The sequence below is a fragment of the Pelobates fuscus genome, chromosome 1 (genome assembly GCF_036172605.1).
Source record: "Pelobates fuscus isolate aPelFus1 chromosome 1, aPelFus1.pri, whole genome shotgun sequence".
Classification (NCBI taxonomy): domain Eukaryota; kingdom Metazoa; phylum Chordata; class Amphibia; order Anura; family Pelobatidae; genus Pelobates; species Pelobates fuscus.
Genome location: NC_086317.1, coordinates 410,949,497 through 410,974,581, shown reverse-complemented (window position 1 = coordinate 410,974,581; position 25,085 = coordinate 410,949,497). Strand labels below are relative to the sequence as shown.

At 43.4% G+C, this 25,085-nt stretch overlaps 1 protein-coding gene across 1 annotated transcript in view; it reads left to right on the top strand.

The window, feature by feature from the left end:
• The window catches only part of NCKAP1L (NCK associated protein 1 like), a 168,798-nt gene extending 150,493 nt beyond the window's left edge, over positions 1 to 18,305 (top strand). Inside the window, exon 31 of the mRNA XM_063428368.1 lies at positions 17,366 to 18,305. Coding sequence (XP_063284438.1) covers positions 17,366 to 17,488 — 123 coding nt within the window. The 3' untranslated portion in view covers positions 17,489 to 18,305. The remainder of the gene's footprint in view (positions 1 to 17,365) is intronic.
• Positions 18,306 to 25,085: the final 6,780 nt, after the last annotated feature.

Sequence of the window (25,085 nt, the reverse complement as noted above, 5' to 3'; positions counted from 1 at the left end):
GTAGCTGCTGCTGATTTAATAGGGAAATCGATAGCTAGGCTAGTGTATTCAGTGTCCACTACAGTCCTGAAGGACTCATCTGATCTCTGCTGTAAGGACAGCACCCCAAAAAGCCCTTTTTAGGGCTAGAACATCAGTCTGCTTTTTTTTTTTCCCTGTGTAATCTAATTGCAGTTGCCTGCCTGCCAGCGTGTGTGTCAGGCTCACAGCGTATACTGTGCCCACTTGCCCAGTGCCACCACTCATATCTGGTGTCACAATAGCTTGCATTTAAAAAAAAACAAAAAACTTTTTTGACTGTAATATAATAGCAGTCAGTTTCCTTCACACGTGTGCATTTCAGGGCCTGCCAGGGCACAGTGTCACACCAGTGCAACTCATATCTGGTGTAACAGTAGTGTACATTAAAAAAAAACTAGAAATTTGACTGTGAAATAATAGCAGTCAGTTTCCTTCACACATGTGCGTTTCAGGGCCTGCCTGGTGTAACAGTAGTGTACATTTAAAAAAAAAAATACAGGGGGCTTGTTGTCACCTTTCGGGGACCCTTGGTGTTGTACGTGGCTGGGTGGAGGAAGATACCTTCAATGACATCAGTGAGGACAAGGAACGGGACATGGCTAACTTGGTATCCAACCTTGTGCAAATGGGGAGTTTGCGGTTGTGCAAATGGACTGTTTGCGGTTGTTTGTGGTGCGTTAAACGGGGAGTTTGGTCTGTCACTGTGAAGCTGGCGTAACCCTTACACTACCTGATCGATACAACATCACACCTGATGTTCTAAAGCACGTTATTCCAAACAATTTAGGAATGTTAGGTGATTTATGCCCTTTATGGATTAAAACCAGACTCTGCATCAACTATGTAATTTTCCATGGAAGTTTTGCCATGGATCCCCCTCCGGCATGCCACAGTCCAGGTGTTAGTCCCCTTGAAACAACTTTTCCATCACTATTGTGGCCAGAAAGAGTCCCTGTGGGTTTTAAAATTCGCCTGCCTATTGAAGTCTATGGCGGTTCGCCCGGTCTGGAAGATTTGCGGAAGTTCGCGTTCGCTGTTCGCGAACGGAAAATTTTATGTTCGCGACATCACTAATGTTAACCATAGAGCATTTAACAATTATCATAAGTTACCTCCGATTACCACATTAGCGACACTCATTCACTAGAATCCATCGTGGCGTTTATCTTTTTTTTCTACCTCAATTTAAAAACTCTCTCTTAATATCATCAAGCTCTACTGACGACTGGCATCCAACTTCACATCCTAATCACATTTCCCAGCACAAATTTGGTTATGTCTTCTTACCAGGTCACAATGTCCCTGCTCATATCATCAAAGATTAGGTCGCTGAGAATCTGCAAACCATGCCAAATATATTCTTCAGCCAGAGCAGGAATTAAGACTTGCATTTAAAGAATTAGCATTGTAATGTGTATGAAATAAAGTATATATATATATATTACAACTTTTTGCCCTCTTTTATTAGAGGCCCACCTGATACGTCAGTTTCGGCACACCACAACCGACTTGTGTATACCTCTATCTTCTCATTATTACAACTTATTGTCCCCGACTACAAATAGAAAGGCGGAGCCTGTAATTATGGGAAGGGTTACCCGGCTATGTAAACTCAGGCCCCCTCCATTACAGGACCGTAACCACCTTTTCGCATTAAAATATGATCAACGTTTCAGTCCCATTCAGGGACTTTCCTCAGGATTGTGATCCTGAGGAAAGTCCCTGAATGGGACTGAAACGTTGATCTTCTTATTTTAATGATGTTGGAATAAACTGGACTTTTGACAAGAACCGTGAGTGCAGCCACCTTTGTACTTTATTTGGATCTTGAAGCCCTGGTTATATTGCACCCGGCCATTTATGTGATTTACAGCCTGAGTGCAAGGATTCATAGACTTTCTTTTTATCTATCTATCCATCTATCTATTAGCAGTGACATGCACAACTTGGAGACAATAGTTTTTCCTAACTCAGAGGATCAGCTGTCCAGCAATTTTATAGACAGCTTTTGAATGGGGGTGGGAGTAACATATTTAATCCCAATTAATGATCTTTGAACTAGACATTTCAATCTAATTAAAGACTGCAGGAAAAGGGCTATTTCACCATAACTACTTCTACCATCTGTAGTGATTATGGAGATTAGAGTGACCCTGTAACTAACAGATTTTAAAGGGCAACGCATGGCATCACTTTCTATTGGCATTATGGCATAGCACAGACATCAAAACTCTAAAATATATAATGAGATAATCTGGTGTTGAGGCTAGCACTAATGGTTTAAACTTAATATTATGTCGAAACAGCAAAAAAATGGACCGGGCACTTATTAATACAAGGCAGATTTAATGTAAGTCCATTTACCACAAAAAAAGCAACATATATCACATTTGTGGTACATGGACTTCCATTAGATTTGCCTTGTATTAATCCTTGAGTGCCAGGACAATTTATTGCTGTTTCTATATGATTAAAGAGGTTGTGCCAACCTCGGTGCGGTTACACCTTGGCTACATGGTAAAAATAATATAATGTCTTTTTTTTAATTCTAAAGTAGTTTGTAGCAAAATGTAGTACATATAGTAATTGCAAGATTCTGTAATGGTGAGTTATAGTAAATCAGGTAAAATCAAAGCTGTATCTCAGTGTGAAAGGCACCTAATTATTACACCTGAACAGGGCTGTGTGGTTTGGCAAAAAAAAAAGAGGAACAGCACAGCACTTTGCTTTTAAAGGGACACTATGGTCACCAATAAAACGTTAATACATTTTTTTAGGTTTTGACCTCATTAATATGTTGGATCCTTACACACATCTTCTCTGGACAGAAGGACTTCCTTATCAGTGTATTTTCACAGATCAGCCTCCAACAGCACTGAGTGAGCGACTTTTAATTAACAACATGGCTGCAGGCAGTCAGAGGAACTATAAACAGGTGGTGATGTTCTTACTATATGTCTCCCTGGGTATCCTCTCCTTCTAATATAGGTCATGGACATGATAATACCCACGATAAGCTCACATAGCATTAATTATATAGCAGCAACGGAGCAGTGTAGTCAGTGTAAGGTTTTATATATGCCTATAATATCAAATTTATAAATTCATTTAAATATGCCTGAATTACCTGTTTATATATGTATGGAAGGGTTTCAAATATGCCTGCAGGTACAATTCATATGTGCACGTGGACCGTTTTTGCAGTAGAAATATTTTCATGGATAGCTGGTTTATAATTATTTTTTATTGCACACTGAGACAGGCGTACTAAAGGATTAGTAATGCAGAATTTTATTCCTAATGCTGTAGTGTCCCTTTAAGAAGTTTAGAAAATGTGTAAGATCATCAAAGTGGTCTGCCCCAGTCCACTTAACCATGCAATGTAATTATTGCCAATATTGATAAACTGCAATAATTACCTTGCAGGGTTAACTCCACCTCTAGCGGCTGTCTACCAGACAGCTACTAGAGGCACTTCCGGGTGGGTAGGCAACTTGGTCGCCTAACTGACGTTGGACATCCTCACACACCTTAGACACACCTGGGGTGATCCCTTAATCGTGAACTGTTAGGTGTGCCTTGAGGAGTGGGTCGAGGAGCACTGTTATAGGGTAGTCCTAATGCGAGCATAGCGCTTACCGGCTGATGTCAGTGGATGAGCAGTAGAGGCAGAACCTCACCCAGTCTCAAGCTACATCTGCGCTGGAATCAGATAAGTGGCGGAAGGAAGAGGTGCGAGAGAGGGGGGCATTGCTAGGAAAACTGCCAATGAAAGCAATGGGCATTTTTAAATCTGTGTTAACACCACCTAGAGCATGAGTCACTCCTTTTTTTTCCCAACACTGCTTGTTTTTTTTTTTTCTTCACTCAAATGAACTAAATCCTCCCATGCCCAAGATGATTTTTTGTCCTAGTAGAGAATAGATTACTTTAAATTATTCTCACAATTTGCATCCAGTGAATTGTAAAAGTTAGAATACCCAGACTACCCAAAATAGCAGTGTGCAGTCCAAAAAATAATGTGTATTTTATTGAAACAAATATATTTTTTATTATATTCTTGTTTATTGCTCACATATTGAATTTTATATGTAAGCCCATAAGTATTAAGTTTATTTTTATTTTATTCCCTGTGAATAATTTCTGCTTGTTGTATCTTCAAAACAGCAGTAGAGCATTTATCATTGAAACATTGGGAGCCACTCATGCTATTGTACTGGTGTTTTTTTTTTATATGTCTACCCATGAAATGGTTAAAAGAAAAAAAAAGGATATATTTCTTTGAAAATTAATCAGATATATGGAAATATTCTAACTTTTTTTTTCTGTGTATCCAAGATGCTGCTAGGAGACAGAAGGGAAAACGTACTGTTCAGACGATAGAAAAAAAACATGCACATTTAATTAAGAGCAAAGTATTGCATGCTATAATTAGGGAAGCTGAATACTGGCAAGCACATAATAATTCATGGAACTATACGAGATGTATTGGATCATTGAGTTATTGAAGGATGACGATAGATAGCAAGGAAATAACAATATTGCAGGTTGACCACATCCACCATGTTTACAGGCACCCATACATTTCTCATATTTATGAAAACGCACGAAAAGGGTTGCCCTGCAGTGTGTATAATGCATATTCTGAATTGTTGCCTAATTGCCTAATCTGATACACCTTCCTCTGAATTGGACATACTTCATGGCTACCCTTTTCATGTGCTTTTTATCGATATGTATATGTGATATGTGTCCCAGAAAACATGGTGGATCTGGCCACCCTGACATATTACCTTATTGCTAAATGGCCGCAGGACCTTACATGTAGAATAGGGTAAAACGGTGTTTCCCAAACCAGTCCTCAAGACCCACCAGCAGTCCAAGTTTTTTTGTCAGCATTACATAAATCCTGCATTGTTGGTGGGCCATGAGGACTGGTTTTGGAACCACTGGGGTAAAACATCACTATGTATAAATTTTGCAGGAAAACTAGATTGCAAATTTACATTGGCCCCTGAGTCCCTTCCATGTCACTATGCTCTAAGGCAGTTACATTATCTCCATACTTAACAACAATGTGCCCACTTCATCTTCTACATGGCTCACTCAATTATCCTGGAGACTTTTGGTCAAAGTGACAGATTACCCGACATTCAAGTGTCATATCCCAGCCACTTGCTGGAGCCCCATTATATACTTGTTTCTAAGTTGGCATCGTTTGGGTGTGCACCTAGGGATTTACTTTATTTTCTTTATAAAAGGAGAGTATTTATGGTACATAAACCATCAAAAGGATCATTTTTATTCCTTAAAACAAGACGGTTAATATATTTTTTTATTTTATGTTTTTATTACAAACTGAACATATCTATGTACAACACAATCATCAAAAATAAACCAAAAATATTTTTGAACTGCTGACAAACATAAGAGATACATTATCATCTTTAAACATGTAATGGTCTTTTTACATTGGCACAGAATTGCAGGTGGGGACTTAAATGCAGGCACTTCCCTCGGGCACACCTATGGTTATCATAATGCCTGGCGAATGTTTGCAAAGGTAGTACCTGATAATACTAAGTATTTGTAGCCTTCAAGCTGCAAAGCTTCCAGTTCTCATCATCTAGTCTGCCAGCTAAATCCCAGGTTTATCCTTGTGTCTTGCAGTAGCAGACGAAGAGAGCAATTCTTTGCAGCCATAACTGTATACATTGTTTTGCCATATATGTTTATCAGAGAAAAAGTAAAAATAAATGTTTAGTTGTCCCTTAAAACATGGTACATCAAACCCTGTTCTGTAGAATTCAGGTTAGCACCTTTAATTTATTCATTCCCATTTAAAGTAAGACACTCGTGAAATTAATTTGAGGGTCACATAATGTTTTCTGAAACACAGAAAGAAACTCATTGCTGTATTATGCAACTGGTTTGCAAACATATATAAATTAATATACACACACCACATTGAATACCTAATAACTGTCCATGATATGGCAGGACAAGACAAAATAGCTGATAATGAAATAAAAAAGATGCCTATTTAAAAAAAGAAAATTTAAGAAAAGTGTATCATAAAGCTCTTAAAACCTCTAGAGTTACAATTGGAATTTTCATATATATTAGATTTAAACCTTGAAGTGTTTTTTTTTTCCAAAAAAAGCCAAACTGGGTCTCTCTGTCCAGTAAGTAGTTGGTAATACAGTAAGTTAAAGAAGAACATATAAACTCATCAGCCACAGCATTAAAACCACCTGCCAGAACGAGGGCATATAAACATGCTTCCAACAGACAAGTTCACTGACACACACATGCGCCATACAGAAAAGCTTACTGACACACACATGATCACCACAAACAAGCTTACTGACACACACATGCTCACCGCAGACAAGCTCACTGACTCACACATGCTCCCTATAGAAAAGCTCACTGACACACACACATGCTTCCAACAGAAAATCTCACTAACACACATGCTCACTGACACACACACGCTCACTACAGACAAGCTCACTGACCACATATACAAGTTCACTCACTAGCAGGCACACACACACAAGCTCACTCACTAGCAGGCACACACACACAAGCTTACTCACTAGCAGGCGCGCACACAAACACACACACAAGCTCACTCGCTAGCAGACTCACACACACATAAGCTCACTCACCAGTAGGCTCACACACAAGCTCACTCACTAGCAGGCACACACACAAGTTCACACACACAAGCTCACTCACTAGCAGGCACACACACAAGGTCATTCACAAGCAGACACACACACAAGCTTACTAGCACACACAAACACACAAGCTCACTCGCTAGCAGGCACACACACACACGCTCACTAACTAGCAGGCACACACACAAGCTCACTCACTAGCAGGCACACACACAAGGTCACTAACTAGCAGGCACACAAACACACACAAGCTTACTCACTAGCAGGCACACACACAAGGCCATTCACAAGCACACACACACACAAGCTTACTAGCACACACAAACACACAAGCTCACTCGCTAGCAGGCACAGACACACACAAGCTCACTAACTAGCAGACACACACACAAGCTCACTCACTAGCAGGCACACATACACACACACAAGTTCACTCACTAGCAGGAACACACACACAAGCTCACTCACTAGCAGGCACACACACAAGGTCACTCACTAGCAGGCACACATACACAAACACACGCACACACAAGTTCACTCACTAGCAGGCACACACACATACACAAGCTCACTCGCTAGCAGGCACACACACACACAAGCTCACTCACTAGCAGACACACATACACACACACACAAGTTCACTCACTAGCAGGCACACACACACACAAGCTCACTCACTAGCAGATGCGCACACACACACACACACAAGATCACTCACAAGCATACACACACATACACAAGTTTACTTACTAGCAGACACACACATACACATACAAGCTCACTCACTACCAGGCACACACACACAAGCTCACTCACTAGCAGACACACACATACACACACAAGCTCACACACATACACACACAAGCTCACTCACTAGTAGTCACACACAAGCTGACTCACTAACAGACACACACACACACACAAGGTCACTCACTAGCAGCCACACACACACACAGAGAAGCTCTCTCACTAGCAAGCGCACACACACACACACACACGCTCTCTCACTAGCAGACACACACACACATGCAAGCTTACTCACTAGCAGGCACACACCCCCACACACACACACACTCACAAGCTCACTCACTAGCAGGTGCACACACAATTACTGTAATGGCTGAAGCTTACCTGGCACTGGTAGGTGAAGTTGCCATTTTGTGGCCCTTCCATCTAGCGAGGACCGCAACGTGCATAGAGGTGGCGCTTGCATACAGAAGGTGGAGCTTATATGCGGGGGCGGGCATGTGGCCAAAATTAAGGTACTTTTTGAAGGGACACTGACAGGTCTCCCTCCAGCCACCAGCAGCCTAATTGCAGCCGCACCAGCGCTCACCTCCTCCTTCTTTACACAGGCTGGCACAGTCCGAGGAGAAAATACTTAATTTACAGGAGCCTGATGATTTGAGCTTTCTGCCCAGCCCCAGGTGCCGCTGCTCACCGGGGAATTTCCCGGTATTTTGGTGGGCCAGTCATCAGATGTCTGAATGTGTCCTGTGGTATCTGGCACCAAGATCTTAGCAACAGTTCCTGAGATGCTCAATCGTATTGAGATCTGGGAATTTGGAGGCCAAGGCAACACCTTGAACTTTTTATCATGTTCCTCAAACCACTCCTGAACAATTCTTGCAGTATGGCAGGGTGCATTATCCTGCTGAAAGGCCACTGCCATCAGGGAACACCATTGCCATGAAGGGGTGTACATTATTTGCAACAATCTCTAGATAGGCATTACGTATCAAAGTAAAATCCACATGAATGCCAGGACCCAATATTTCCCAGCAGGGCCGCCATCAAGGGGTGACAACCGTGACAGTTGTCACGGGCCCGGCGGCCCTGGGGGGCCCGGACTGCTCTGGCAGTCCTGGGCCCCACTTTCCCTCCCTGCACACATAGAGAGCGAATATCGCTATCTATGTGTGCAGCCGCGGGCCCCCGGCTTCCTGTTACCGCAGAGGGGGCCCAGGCAGCGCACAGCCTCTTCTCTTCTCCTCCCTGCTAATAACTCTCGCGAGACCCGGTTGCCATGGCAACGCTCCGCGGGTCTCGCAAGAGTTATTGGAGGAGAGAAGAGGAGAAGCTGTGTGCTGCCTTGGCCCCCTCTGCGGTAACAGGAAGCCGGGGGGCCCCACCATGCCACCGGACCACCAGGGATGGAATCTCCCCCCTCCCTAGACACAGGTAAGCAGGGAGGGGGGAGAAACAATTTAATTAATTACATTTTTTTTTTAAAATAATTTTAAAATGCCCCCCTCCTCCCCCTCCTCATTGGACATTTACACAACACACACTCTGCATGCACTGCCACAACACACACACCGCATACACTAACACAACACACACACACACACTGCATACACTGACACAACACACACACTCTGCATACACTGACACAACACACACACTCTGCATACACTAACACGGCACACACTGCATACACTAACACAACACACACTGCATACACTAACACAACACACACTGCATACACTAACACAACACACTCTGCATACACTGACACAACACAATCTGCATACACTGACACAACACACACTGCATACACTAATACAACACACACACACTGCATACACAAACACACACACACTGCATACACTAATACAACACACACTGCATACACTAACACACACAGTGCATACACTAATACAATACACACACTGCATTCACTAATACAACATGCACTCTGCATACACTACACACTAACACACTCACTGCATCCACTATACTGACACACACTCTGCATTCGCTACACATTACCACACTCTGCATTCACTACACTAACACACACTCTGCATCCGCTACACACTAACACACTCTCTGAATTCACTACACATTAACACTCTGCATTTACTACACTAACACAGACTCTGCATCCGCTACACACTAACACACTCTCTGCATTCACTACACATTAACACACTCTCTGCATTCACTACACATTAACACACTCTCTGCATTCACTACACTAAGACACTCTCTGCATTCACTACACATTAACACACTCTCTGCATTCACTACACATTAACACACACTCTGCATTCACTACACATTAACACACTCTCTGCATTCACTACACATTAACACACACTCTGCATTCACTACAAATTTACACACACACTACATTCATTACACTGACACACTCTGCATTCACTACACCCTAACACACACTCTGCATTTATTACACACTAACACACACTCTGCATTCACTAAACTATGCACACACTCTGGATTCACTATACTGACACACACTCTGCATTCACTACACTAACATACACTCTGCATCACCTGTACACACAGCATCCACTACACAAACATCCTGTATTCACAGTACACACACTACATCCACCACAAATTTAAACATTCTGCATTCACTATACACAGACACTGTGTCTAATACACACACTACATCCACTACAGACACTGCATCCACTAAACACATTTCATCTAGTACATACAAACACTACATCCACTACACAAACACACACTACATCACTGTACACACACTACATGCAGTACTCAAACACTCTCTGCATTCACTACACATTAACACTCTGCATTCACTACACTAACACACACTCTGCATCCGCTACACACTAACACACCCTCTGCATTCACTACACATTAACACACCCTCTGCATTCACTACACATTAACACACACTCTGCATTCACTACACATTTACAAACACTCTGCATTCACTGCACTAACACACACTCTGCATCCGCTACACACTAACACACCCTCTGCATTCACTACACATTAACACACACTCTGCATTCACTACACATTAACACACTCTCTGCATTCACTACACATTAACACTCTGCATTCACTACACTAACACACACTCTGCATCCGCTACACACTAACACACCCTCTGCATTCACTACACATTAACACACCCTCTGCATTCACTACACATTAACACACACTCTGCATTCACTACACATTTACAAACACTCTGCATTCACTGCACTAACACACACACTACATTCATTACACTGACACACTCTGCATTCACTACACACTAACACACACTCTGCATTCATTACACACTAACACACACTCTGCATTCACTAAACTATGTACACACTCTGGATTCACTATACTGACACACACTCTGCATTAACTGTACACACAGCATCCACTACACAAACATCCTGTATTCACAGTACACACACTACATCCACCACAAATTGAAACACTCTGCATTCACTATACACAGACACTGCGTCTAATACACACACTACATCAACTACAGACACTGCATCCACTAAACACATTTCATCTAGTACATACAAACACTACATCCACTACACAAACACACACTACATCACTGTACACACACTACATCCACTACTCAAACACACTCTGCGTTCACTATACACACTGCATCCGCTACACAAACACACACTCTGCATTCACTGCACAAACAGTATCTAATACAAACAAACACTACATCCATTACACACATTCTAATTCACTTCCACTATACACACCACATTCAGTCCCGCATCATTGTCAGCGGACTAGGTAGGGCGTGGGCGGGCCCGGGTGGGAGGGGTCGGGGGGGGGGGGGGGCCCAGACCTTGTGCTTTGTCAGGGGCCCCAAAATTTCTGATGGCAGCCCTGTTTCCCAGTAAAACATTGCTCAGAGCATAACACTGCTTCCACCATAGTGCATCTTGCTGCTATCGCTTCCCCAGGTAAATGATACACACTCAGCCATCCACCTTCAGAACTAACAGAAAACATGATTCATCAGACCAGGCAACATTCTTCCATTGCTCCATGGTCCAGTTCTGACGCTCACGTCCCCATTGAAGGAACTTTCATCAGTAGACAGGGGTCATCATGGACACTATGACAAGGCTGAGACTACACAACCCCATATGTAGCGGTCACATATTCATCCGTTTATAAAAATGTGGTTAATGGCATTTACTGTCCACACAGGAAAAGTTGTGCCGAGCAGCAACCAAATCCACAGAAGGGTTAATGCTGAGCAGCAATTATGCAAATATGAACCTAGTAACTGCCTTTGGGGTCAAAGGCCAATTACAGCCTATCAGATCCAGAGGAGGGGTATTTAGGCCCAGTTCTCATCCTGTTCAGTACCCTGTCGTGATTTCCCTAGTGGTTGTCCGAGAGCGCGTTCCTGATTCAAGTTTCTTCTGTTTTTTTACTTTGGCTTTGATTTTGACTTCCCTGTATTCTGGTATCCCTGACTTCTGGCTTTCCCTTATCGTTGTGTCTCTTTCTGTATTCCCTGACCTCGGCAAGTATCCTGACTACTCTTTGGTACGTTAAGTCCGACCATTCTAAGGCCCGGTAATACGTTACCTATTAGTCATCTGTGTGACACAATTCTACGTGCTGGATCAACTAGTAATCTAGTTCTGACACCTTCCAACAAATTTAAGAACTGACTTTTCACTTGCTGCCTAATATATCCCACCCCTTGACAGATGACATTGTAACTAGACATGTGCAATTCGTTTCGTTCCGAATGTACATTAGGACAAATTTCATGTTATTCGGACATTCAAATGCTTATGAATGTTCAAATTGCTGAAGTTCTGAATTGCCGAAGTTCCGAAGATTACTGAAAAGTAGCAAAACAAGTGGTTAGGGGTTAGGGGTCAGGGGCAAAACAAGTGGTTAGGATTAGGGGTTAGGTTTAGGGATAGGGGTAGGGGTTAGGGTCCAAATTACCGAAGTTCTGAATTGCCGAAGTTCCGAAGTGCTTCTGATTTCTGAAAAGTGGCAAAACAAGTGGTTAGGGTTAGGGGATAGGTATAGCGTTGCCGAACTGAACCGAATGCCATAGGTCCAAATTGCCGAAGCAGACAATTTTTTTTTTGCTTTTTATTTCCGAACTAGACCGAACTAAATTTTTTTGCCCATGCACATCCCTAATTGTAACAATATAATCAATGTGTATTCACTTCACCTCTCAGTGGTTTTAATGCTGTGGCTGATCAGTGCATGGTTTCTGGATATTTTGGGACTGGGACTATTTCTTTTACTTTAACCATTTATGTGCTATTTATATATACACATATCACCTAAAACCATTCCATTATTATTCTGACAGTTACTGTTTTGATTATTTATTAGGATTTAGATTCTCTCCAGAAGCACTTTGTACTCATATACCATTGAGATTTTTGATATTATATTTATTATTATTATATTTACTTTATATTATAGCTGATATTTGTTTGATTTGCACTATTATTGGTACATGTTATATTTTTTAATTTTGTATACAACTACATTCTAAGACTTGGATACAGTAGATAAGTATTCTGTGTGAGCGCTCCTCCCTTTTTTTAGTATGCCTCTAGTGGCTGTTAATTGGATAGCCACTAGCGGCACAGACTAGTGAAGCATTAGATTCATAAGTTCATTACTGATGATTTCACAATGGGCAAGTGGGCAAAGTAGCTTTCCTGACAAGATCTTATGTGCTTAATTAAAGATACGTTTTTAATATATATTTTTTTACATTTTCAAAGAGAGAGGATATAGAATGTAATAGTTAAAAGCATCATTCTAATGCTGTAAGTACATTTCAAATTGAATTTAAAATGATTATCAATTGTAAGACCAAAATAGCTGAACCAGAAAAATTCTCCATGTCAGTGATGCTTCCAGTTCGACTACTTTGGTCTAAAATTTTAAGTTGACTTTGAATTCCCGACAATGCTCACTTTAGTGAATGACTCTGAGAGAGTTAGAGTGTTCCTCTGGCTGCAAGTTCTATTATTTATTTCAGTTATCAGAAATTACACATTATGATGAGCTTTGTCACCCAAAGGTAAAATTTACACTACAGCTTGCTTGAAATAGGACAGACAGAGAGAGAAGAAGATAGACAGACGGACATAAAGAATTTCCAATAAAGTCCATTAATTACTTGCAACATCACTTAGTAGCTTGGTTAGAGTTGTGGATGATAGTAAATTGGATTGTTAATTTCTTAGAGGATTGTTTTTTAGCTAGTCTGCTCTGCTGCGCACTGTCCGTGACTGAGATAATGAAGCTCTGGGAATTTTGTGAGCTGATCTTTATTATAACAGTGGGAGAGAAGATGACCAGAGCTGTCTGAATCAATAAACATATTTACTAAACCTTGCTTCATTTGTCTATCTACAAAGACCCACGCTAATTCTTATTACCTGTTTATTGAGGCATAAACATGGCCCAAAGGGAAATAGAACAACATCTCATCAGCACTCTGCATGAACTATGGATCAAGGCACAATCACCCGTGCTGTAGTGATGATGTTTGTTCCATTACTAAAATTTTCCAATATATTAGCCAAATTCTAATCTTTCTATAGACTGCCTTTAGTTCTTGGGACGAAAACAGAAATGTACTAAAAATGGTTGGCATCACAACTTCTTTACCTAACTTTGTGTCTAGAGTGCAAGCCCTTGAGATTTGTGCTCGGCTCACTGTGTTTCTTTGTGTTTAAAGAGACACTATAGTCACCAGAACAACTACAGCTTATTGTATTTGTTTTCTGGTGAGTAGAATCATTCCCTTCAGGCTTTTGGCAGTAAACACGGTATTTTCAGAGAAAATGCAGTGTTTACATTACAGCCTAGTGATAACTTCACTGGCCTCTCCTCATATGGCTACAAGAGGTGCTTCCTGGGGCAGTGCTGCGCACTGTGCACTACTGCCATTCAGTGTCTCCACCCTCTGCATGCAGACACTGAACTTTCCTCATAGAGATGCATTGATTCAATGGATATCTATGAGGATATGCTGATTGGCCAAGGCTGTGTTTGACTTGTGCTGGCTCTGTCCCCGATCTGCCTCCTTGACACTCTCAGCCAATCCTATGTGAAAGCACTTCTGATGATATCATGCTTGCAGGCAGGTCAGAGGCAAAGGCAGCAGCTGCAGACTTGAATACAAGTAAGATTTTACTATATTTATGGAGACATGGGGGGTCTAGATAGTGGTTTTAACATTTTTGTGAACCTGACCCTATAGTATTCCTCTAAATTAGTCTTGAATTTTGTGCACTCACATTGCTTGTGTACAATATTACCACTTTAAAATACCACCTTAAAATAAAATACCGGGCAACAAATAATATCATCTAACTATGGACAGAAATATGCCTACCGATATACGTCAGATTCCAGAGTATATATACGTCAGATTCAACAAATAAACCTAATTTACCGAACTACGGTGGCACTGTCTTATAGGGATTGTAAAGTGTTGCAAGAATTGCTGCAATGCTTTCCTATGAGGAATTTACTGATGCTGGGTGTCCTTAATGCAGAGTGTGAGGATGTCCAGCACCGTTAGGTAAGTGCCTCTAGTGGCTGTCTGATTGATATGCATTAGAGGCAGTCTTAGTCCTGTAATGTAATCATTGTAGTTCCTCTAAAACTTCAATGATTTACATTGCAGGACCAAGAAGGACAGGGACACTGCACCCAGACCACTTCAAGGAGTTGAAGTGGTTTGGGTGACTATAGTGTCCCTTTAAAAGATGACTAAACTGTGTTTTTTTCCCTCTTTCTTATTTATTAGAAAATGTATTTAGTAAGATTGTAAAATATAATGTTCCTTTAAATACGCATTGCATATTATCCCTCATATAAAAGCCTCTAATATTCCCATTCTTTGTATTAAAGCCTGCTGGATGCCCTGATTGCAGTGCTGAATATTTTTTTCCCAGCACATCTCTCTCCCTGCATGACACCCAGATAAACTATGTCAAACTCGCTCAAAGACATCTATATTCACTGGTTCTAAATAGACAGCTTTTCTCTATCCAATAATAATGTATTTGCAATGCCTCTTTGCTTCCAATCTAATTTTATAGAGAGTTGGATGTGTGCACTCACATACAAAATCCTTTGTAAACCTGCTTGTGGAACAACTAAATCTGATGAAAGTGGGATTTAAAAAAAAAAAAAAACAAGGCAGGATGTGTAATATCTTTGCTTTTTTTTCGCTTGTTGATAATGTATCCGGATAATGAAAAGTTGTTGGTATCGCTGTCTAGTAGACAGCCACTAGAGGTGGAGTTAACCCTGCAAGGTAATTATTGCAGTTTATAAAAAACTGCAATAATTACACTTGCAGGGTTAAGAGTAGTGGGAGTTGGGACCCAGACCACTCCAATGGGCATAAGTGATCTGGGTGCCTGGAGTGTCCCTTTAATCCTTTAGTAGCTCAGTACAGCCAAGCTATAGAGCAAACGTGTCACGGTAGTAGGTAGTATGGCTCTAACACGTGCCATGGACTCTATAACTGCCACTACTTTAAAGGGACACTCTAAGCACAAGAACAAATACAGCTTAACCCCTTAAGGACACATGACGTGTGTGACATGTCATGATTCCCTTTTATTCCAGAAGTTTGGTCCTTAAGGGGTTAAAGCAGGGTTTCTGGTGTAAAGGGACTGATCCTGCAGTCTCAGCAACATAAGCACTGCCTTTTCTGAGAAAATAGAGTGTTTACATTGCTTCCCCTGCATGAAGACACCAAATGCTCCCCATAGAAAATCATTATGCTAATGTATCTCTATAAGGAGATGCTGATTGCCGCAATGCTTCCCTAATTAATTGAAAGCAATGGATTGGCAGAGGTTATTATCATGGATGGCAGAGGTTTTTAATATTGATTGTCTAAACTGGGGTGGAGCAGAGTGCGATTGAGGTGGCTTAATTCTGTTTATTTAACTTTTCAGGAGTTGAGGTTGTATTTATAACAGTATAGGAATGCAAATCTAAAATCTAGCGTTAGTTTCCCTGTCCTTACTTGTAAGCAAGAGTGCCCCCCACCCCCACCCCCAAAAAAATTCCCCAACCCCTCTCGTGCTAAAAAGTTTTTTTTTTTTTTTTTTTAAATATACTCACCTTAGCACTCCTCCCCCGTCAATATCACAGATGTGGCATCATCTCCTCTGATATAGTTCAATCCAATGCTTCTCAGAAAGGAGCTTCGGGGACCTGATGTGCATGTGTGGCAAGCACCGTGCTCATTCAAACTTTCCCATAGGAAAGCATTAAACCAGTGTTTTTGGTTTAATGGTTTAATTGGGCTTCTGTGTCATGTGACTGGGTTTTACATGGTCTCTGCAGCGGAAGAGCCTCTAGGTGGACTTAACCCTGCAATGCAAACATTGCAGTTTCTCAAAAAGGTCAATGTTTACATTGCAGGATTAAAGGGACAGGGATACTGCTACAGTGTTCCTTTAATAGGTTTGCTTTACTGAGTCACCTGAATCAAAGCAAGCATTTCTACTATTACTTGGAAATAATCAACTGAAATTTCTCAAGATTCATCAACTATGTGTGGAATATGATAGAGACAATTTTAGGCCGGGTAACTTCCTGGTCTTAAATGTAGCAAATTGAAATCCAGACGGCAAAACTGAGGCTAAAATAACCAAGCTGTGAGTATAATTGTTCCAGCGCTATAATTTTAGGCTGAATTTCTTCCATTTGTATTTCAAATCACCACAATTTGGAGCATTCAGTAAGTGGACTCTGGATGAAGTCCGAGAGTTCCCAGTTATGGCCACAAGCATGTTACTCGAGTCACTGGTACAGATTACATTAACTGTCCACTGAGATAACTGAACTTTTATTTTCCCTTACAGATTGTAGAGGAGTCTTCATTCCTTTCCGTAGACATGCTGGAGTCCTGCTTTCCCTATGTATTGTTGCGGAACGCGTATCATGAAGTCCACCGTTTAAATGCTGCCATGATGACTTCTTCCTAATGCTTTGATGACTGCCGCCTCGCTGTCAATACGATTCTATCATTGAACACTCCACACCCTGAACATAAAGATGGACATTTTGCTCAATTGCATGACCTTCAAGCACATTCTCAGTGCCTTATCCCAGCCGTAGACTAATAGTGATAGGAATGTCAGATTGGTGAATAAGCAGATGAAATGTCAATCTCCACAAATTCTCCAAATCAGGTCAATGAGAGGGAATTTGCCTTATGGGCAGAATACACGTTCTCAGCAGCAAACAAGCAGGTGTTTATGCTTGGCTGAAATCCACTCATCAAATGAATATTTGACTGAAGTCACTATAGAATATAGAATATAATTTTTTCTTGTATGATCTAATGCAATCCAAAACAGTGAGATTTTTTAAAAATGTATCCTGCTTTTAATAACAAGGTAGTTAGACCCATGTTTACAAAGGCAACACAGGCAAAATAACAACATCACAGCGCAGACGCTTGCTGCCAAAAACCGTTGCACAAAGCCAATGTAAATCACTTGCAATAACGCTTTTCAAATGCCACAGTTGTCATTGTTTTTTTGAACTCTCATTTGTTTTTGTACTTTGTAGTTCAGCGAACCAACCAATATTTCCTCTTTTTAATATATTGTTTTCAAGAGACCCAGAGAGTTTTATTTGTTCTTTGTAATCAGAAAATCATTACTAAATGACTTTTTTTTTTATTTACAGCATAATCACAAAACATGAGTGAATAATATATTACAGATTTAAAAAAATGATCTTCTTTGTAACCTTTAAACCTACTCCAATTATTCTTATAAAGCTTTATCATAATCATGTTTGCTGTCTTTGTTTGATTTTGGGACATAATATGTGGACAGCGGGTGTTAACAAAACATAGATGCCAAATGTAAGAGTTGTTACGTCTTTGGAAATTAAATAATTTAATGAAACATTGAAATTCACCTTAACTTGTGTAAACGCGTTCCATCTGATACTCCGTTGTAGTTTACATTTATATTAAAGGGACAATCAACAGTCAAAAAAAAAAATAATGATAATCACTATTTAATAGATATGTCCCCAATGAAAACATGCATTCATCTAATTGTGCATTTTTTTTTCCATTGGGGTAGATCAAAAACAGTTTGCAAAAGCTGCAGATCTCTTGTCTGCAAATTTTGAAAACCTTGCTCTTCTAAACCCGCCCAGACTTTCTGTGGCTGTCCAATCACAGACTTCCCAATGCAGCTCAATGATAAGTCTGTGCAGAGCAGGTGTTTTGGGCAATTGCCTGCCTTTTGAGTTTAGTTCCAGTGAGCTAAACAACCAGTTCTGACGGCCGGGGGAGACTTGTAAAAAGGTGAATTTATGAACGTGCCAGTATCTATTGAACTCTGCACACACACAGCCCTCCTCAAGATGAAGTGCTTTAGGGGTCTGGAGTTATCCTTTAGATATTTAGCAAATGACATAAAAATTTTGTTCAGTTCAGGTGCACTCGGAGCACATATTGGAAATGTTGTTTAATGTCTCCTCTTCCCTAATTGTTTTCTCTATTCTGACTGCCAGGTGCAAAGGAAATCATTTATAACAATCATTGAGGAGGTGCCCAAGTACAATATTAAGAGGTGTGTATTTCTATGTTTTATTTGACTTTGTCACGCCTCACAAATATATAGTTGATAAATATAGGGGCCAAGTAAATATATTTAAATTGCTGGAAAGTCACAATCCCACTGTAAGGCTGGTAAGTCCTACATTAATAGATCCCACATCTCTTCAATAAACTAATCAGGAATATTAACGATATTTCAGAAGATTATTTGTTTTGAATATTTTTATTGTGTTCAAATTATAGATACATGTATCGAACAGATTTGTGAAATAATAAAGCTGGAGATTGCCCACGCAGGGGTTTAAGCATTGGTTGAGAACAGTATAAACATTCGGTTGCCTGCGCAGAGGGCCGTTTAACGTAACATTTTAATATACATTGTATTGAACATTACATTGCAAACGTGGTGTGTGTAAGGCGGGCCGGTGTCCACATAACGGTCCGGTAAAATTCGCTTGAGCGGATTTGTCGGTTGTGGCCTGCGCAGAGACCTTTCAAATCCATTTTATAGTGTGCATCAGTGTGCATCAGTTAACATAATAGCATGTACGAATGTATATCTGTGGAGTGCTGGTGGGCCGTTAAAGTGTAAGCTATCTTAGGGCAAATATATCATGTATCGGCACTTATAAACAGAACTATATATTGGTTACAACATCAACTTTTGTTTTGCGTCTTAACCGTCATAAGAGTAGCCTATGTCAGGTATTCAGTTCGTGTCATACGGTCGTCGCGCGTTCCAGGTGTGTGTTGCGTATCAGCTCCTAAATAAGCTTTGCGTTAGGGTATACTTCCTGAGGAGAGGTATAACGGTTAAGTGTTGCTGGCAAGGGGCATAATGGTGTGTGGTCTGGTCTGTAGCGACCCACAGGGTGTTTCCCTGTGTACGTCCATACCTATAGCAGTGTCGGGTGCAGTCCCTCTGTATGTTGCGTGTGGGATCGTATCTGTCGGGGTGAGTTAGCCCTCATAGTCGCCGTAATTCGTGGTATCCCTATGGTGTAGTACGTGTGGGTTGGATCATTTGTGTTGTATTCTCCGTTGAGTGTGTGTCTCATGTGTGGTGTACGTTGTCCGGTTTTCATTCATTACTGTGTCGGCTATGTCTCCCTGCTCTCTCTGGGTGGGATGTCTATCCTCATAGTTCTGTGTCGAGTATATCTGCTGTCTAATCCGCTATGGTCTAGTGCCGGAATATAATGTTTCCTCTGTCGTGTGTGGCGTCGCAGATGCGGCCCCCGTTGGTGTCTGGTGGTGTGGGTTGGTCTGTTGGTGTAGTCTGAGCGTGTGTGGTTAGTGGTCTTTCGTGTCTGCGTGGATGTGTCTTGCCCTTGTGTCTAAGCCCTTGTATTTTCCTTACCCCGTCGTGTCCCTTTTGTCGTGGTCGACTTGTGTCCTGTGTGTCCCAATGGTGGGCTCGGTGCGGCGGTGGGCTAAGTGTGTGGTCCTGTGTGGTGTGACCTCTGTTTCCCATCTGCGTGGGGGTTATACGTCTAGTCAGCCCTATATGCAGATGTGGTCTGGCAAGATGTTCTGAGTGTGGTGTGAGGGCGTCGTCGTGACTGTAGGTGTCGTGGCTGCCTCGGTCTGCTGTGGCGAGGTGGCGTCTGTGTGTGGGGTTGGGTATGGTGTGTCTGGTGTTCTATGGCCCTCCCCCTGTCCCCCGCCCGGCCTGCTGCGTCGCGCCGTCGAGCGTCCACCTCTTGTGTTTCTCTAGTTCTCTTCCTTCTGCCACCCGTTATGGTGTGGTTAAATGGCGTCTGTGGGAGTCCGACGTGGTTAGTCTCGTCCAGTGGAACCAGCGTGTGGTATGGCGGTCCCTGAGGTTCGGTGTTTCTGCTTTCATGTCCTCGAATGACCTTGTGGCCTCCACCTCCTCTATCCATCTCGATAGAGGGGGCGTGGTGGTCTGTTTCCAGAAGATGGGGATGGTCATCTTAGCGGCATTCAGGAGTCGGGGGATAATTGATCTCTTGTATGTGTGCGCCGCCATGGTGGTGTGGTGCAGGAGGAAGGTGGCTGGGGACTGTGGCAGGTGTTCTTCCGTGACCTCGTGTATTATTGTCCGAATTCTTTCCCAGAACGGTCTGATACGGGTGCACGACCACCAGATCTGGTAAAGATCTTGTATGAGTTTTCTTGGCATCGTGCCGAGCTCCGCGTCTTCTGTATCAGGGTGATGCTCTTGTTCCAGTCCGCATCCGTCATAATTTCCTCGAGGTCCTCCTCCCATTTTCTGATGCACGGTGGTGCGAGCAAGTATCTGCTCGTGGTTAAGAAAGTGTAGATTTGTGAGATGGCTTGTGGTGGTTCCTTGTCCTGCGTGCAGAGAAGTTCAAAAAGTCTCTCAAAAGGGAAGGCTTTTGCGGAATGGATCTGGCATATTGAGCAATTTGCGTTTTCGCTAGGGCGTGGGCGAATGTGTGGCCTGTCCGGGTATAGTTCTCCCAGTGGCCGGATGTCGAATGGTCGATGGAGAACATCCTTTATGCGCGGTATCGCGTTGTGCCCTGCTGGGCCTGGTGCTGGGCCGTAGTCTCCGGCCGGGAAATCCGGGTGACTTTTCAGGGGTAGGAGTGGGCCCGGGTCTGTCGTCAGATATTGTTTTGTGCCCTGCCTGTGCCATACTTGCATGTTTGCTGCCACGAATGGGTTGGTGATGTGTTTGTTCCTATATGCCGTCTTGGTGATCCATGGTAGGGTTCTGAGGTCACATCTGGTGATATCCGCTTCTAGTCGCGTCCACTGTTTGGTGCCGCTGGCCACCGACCAGCTGATGACCCTGGTGATGTGCGCCGCGTGGTAGTACTTTTCGAAGTCTGGGAGAGCCAGGCCCCCTTTAAGCTTGGGTAAGATCAGTTGGGTGTGTGCTATGCGTGGGGATTTACCCTTCCATATAAAGGACCAGATCTCCGTCTTGAGCGCCGAGAAGAACGTTTGCGGAACCTTGATCGGCACTGTTTGGAATATGAAGAGTAGTTTCGGTAGTAGCGTCATTTTCACCGCGTTCACTCTGCCCAGCCAGGATATGTAGTATGAACCCCATCTCTGCAGTTCCTCCGTCGCCTTTCTCAGTATCGGGAGATAATTATGGGTGTACAGATCCGTTGGGTTGGGTGTAAGCCATATCCCCAGGTATTTCATGCGTTGGTCACACCAGCGATATGAGTGTTGTCCCTGGATCATGCGCTTAAGCGTTTGGCTGGCGGTCAAATTTAATATCTCCGATTTCGTGTAATTGATTCTGAGGTTCGAGATGCCGCTATATAGGTCGAATTCTGCCTGTATTGCTCGTAGGGATAGTTCCGGGTCTGTGACCACGAATAGCATGTCATCCGCGTAGGCCAGAGTTTTGTGGTGTACGGTACCGACTGTCAGTCCCCGGATGTCTGCGTTGTGTCTATTCCTGCTTAGGAAGGGCTCCAGAGTCAGTGCAAAGTTTATGGGCGAGAGCGGGCAACCCTGCCTGGTTCCGTTGTGGATCTGAAACGGGTCCGTCAGTGCGCCATTGATTCGAATACGCGCCGTTGGGTCGGTGTATAGCGTCTGTACCCAGGTCATATAATTTGGCCCAATGCCGAGGAAGCCGAGTGTTTCAAACATCAGGTCCCAGTCCACCCTGTCGAACGCTTTCTCAGCGTCAGTAGACAGGAGTAGGGTTGGGGTCCTCTGCATTTTCGCGTGCGCTACGAGGTTCAGGGCTCTGATGGTGTTGTCCCTCACCTCCCTGCCTGGTATGAAGCCCGTTTGATCCGGGTGAATTACGGCTGGTAGTAGCGGTGCCAGGCGCGTTGCCAGTATACTCGACAGAAGTTTGAGGTCCGTATTCAGCACAGAAATCGGGCGGTAGCTCGGGCATAGTGTCCGGTCCTTGTCCTCCTTTGGGAGAAGGGTGATGTTCGCCGAGGTGAATTGGGTCGTTGGCGTGGCCCCATCTTGGATCGAGTTCAGTGCTGCCAAGAGCTTTGGCGTTAGGTCCCCTGCAAAGGTTTTGTAATATTGGAGGGGTAGGCCTGTTTTTGCTTTTTTTATGGCGTGCGCTAATTCCTCTTGGGTTATGGGGGCCTCCAGTGCTTCCTGGTCCGCCTCATTTACTCCCGGTATATCCGACGTGTCCAAGTATCTGCGGATGGCCTCTAGTTTCTGGGGCCTCGGTAGCTCCGGGGCGATGGGGCGGAGACAGTATAAATCTTGATAGTACGCATGGAATGCAGCTGAAATCCGTTCCGGTAGGTGGTGGAGTCGTTGTTGTGCGTCTTTGATCTTCGGGATGTACAGGTGGTTCCTGCGTTGCTTCAGGAGGTTTGCTAACAGTCTCCCACATTTGTCACCGTGTTCGTGTATCATATGTTTGTAGTGTTGGTATGAGCGTTGGATTGCGCGGTTCAGGTGTGCGGTGAGTTGGTTTCGTTTGGATAACAGTTCCCCGTAAATTGTCGCGTCCAGGGTGCGTTTGTGTCTGGCCTCCAGTGTCCCGATTTCTGTGCTGAGTTCTTGTATCGCCTGTATCGCCCTCTTCTTGCGTGTCGCACATATCGCGATGAGTCTGCCTCGAATGACTGTTTTGTGCGCTTCCCAGCATGTCAGTGGGGTAACGTCATCGGTTTCGTTGTCTTCGAAGTACTCCTGGACGTGCTGTCGGATCTGGTCTACGATCGCGATGTCTGACAGTATTGATTCATTCAATCGCCACGACATTTGTCTGGGTTTGTGGAGTGGTGATTTTAGTTGTATGCGGATTGGGCTGTGGTCCGACCAAGTCATCGGTAGGATTTCCGCGGTGTTGAGCAGGATTAGGTTGCGGTGAGGTACCAGGAAATAGTCCAGTCTTGTGTAGGTCGAGTGGGTCGTGGAGTAAAACGTATAGTCCCGGGCGGACGGGTGCAATGCTCGCCAGCAATCCGCCAGCTGGTGGTGATGTAGGAGGCGGAGTGTGTTGGCATGTCTGTTGTGTGGTATGTTTCCCTGTGAGGATGAGGAGTCTTGGTCTTGATGTAGTGCTAAGTTGAGATCCCCACCTATGATCAGGGTGCCTTCCGCGAATTTCATCAACGTATTCAATGTGTTGCAGAGGAAGTGATATTGTTTCGTGTTCGGGGCGTATACATTAGCGAACGTATACGTTTGGTCTAAAATTGTGCCTTTCGTGAAGATGTATCTACCCTGCTTGCATCTCACAGTGGTGTGTTCCACGTATGGGATTTGTCGGGAGAAGAGGATGCAGACTCCCTGTGAGCGTCTGTTCGGGTTGTGGCTGAAATAACCTGTTGGGAAGTTGCGGTCTTTTAAGGCTGGTGCTCTTCCTTCTTTGAAGTGTGTTTCCTGGAGGAATGCTATCGATGCTCTGTAGTGTTTCAGGTCTCGTAGTAGTCTTGAGCGTTTCTCTCTGACATTCAGGCCGCGGACATTATAAGAGACTATGTATAGGTCCTCCTTGGCGAAGCCGCCGGATCTCGGCGTCGGCATCATCCGGGCGGGATCTAGGGGGCAGGGTGGGTTGACCGTGTGTGTGTGCGTGTGTGTGTGTTACTCGGTGCCTTCGGTTGTGCGTCTGGGCTCGGAGTGTGGCTGTATAGGTATTTGCTGTCTAATGAGTCTCTAGTGCGTGTGTATAGGTTATTGGACAAGCGTCCCGGTTGTGCGGCTTCTAGGCCACACCCAGTGGTGTGTCTGTGCCGGTGTCGGGAGTGGTTCGTCCCCTGCGAAGTGGGGACTTCTATGTCCTATTCCTATGGGGGAGTCGGGCTACACGTCTGAGTGGGTTCGGACCGCCACTCAGCGTCTGCCGGTTCCGTGTAGGCGTGAATGTGGTAACGTGTACGATATGTGGTACGTAGTCACCTGTCTCCTTAGTGGCTGTGTGGTTGGTGCAGCCGTTCCGTCCTCTCTTTGGGGCGTATGTGGGTCAGTGTGCGTGGATCATGCTAATTATAGCGTGTTATGGCTCTTTGTCGGTCTAGTGCCATAGGCTGTGGTGGTGTCGCTCCCGTGTCTAGTCT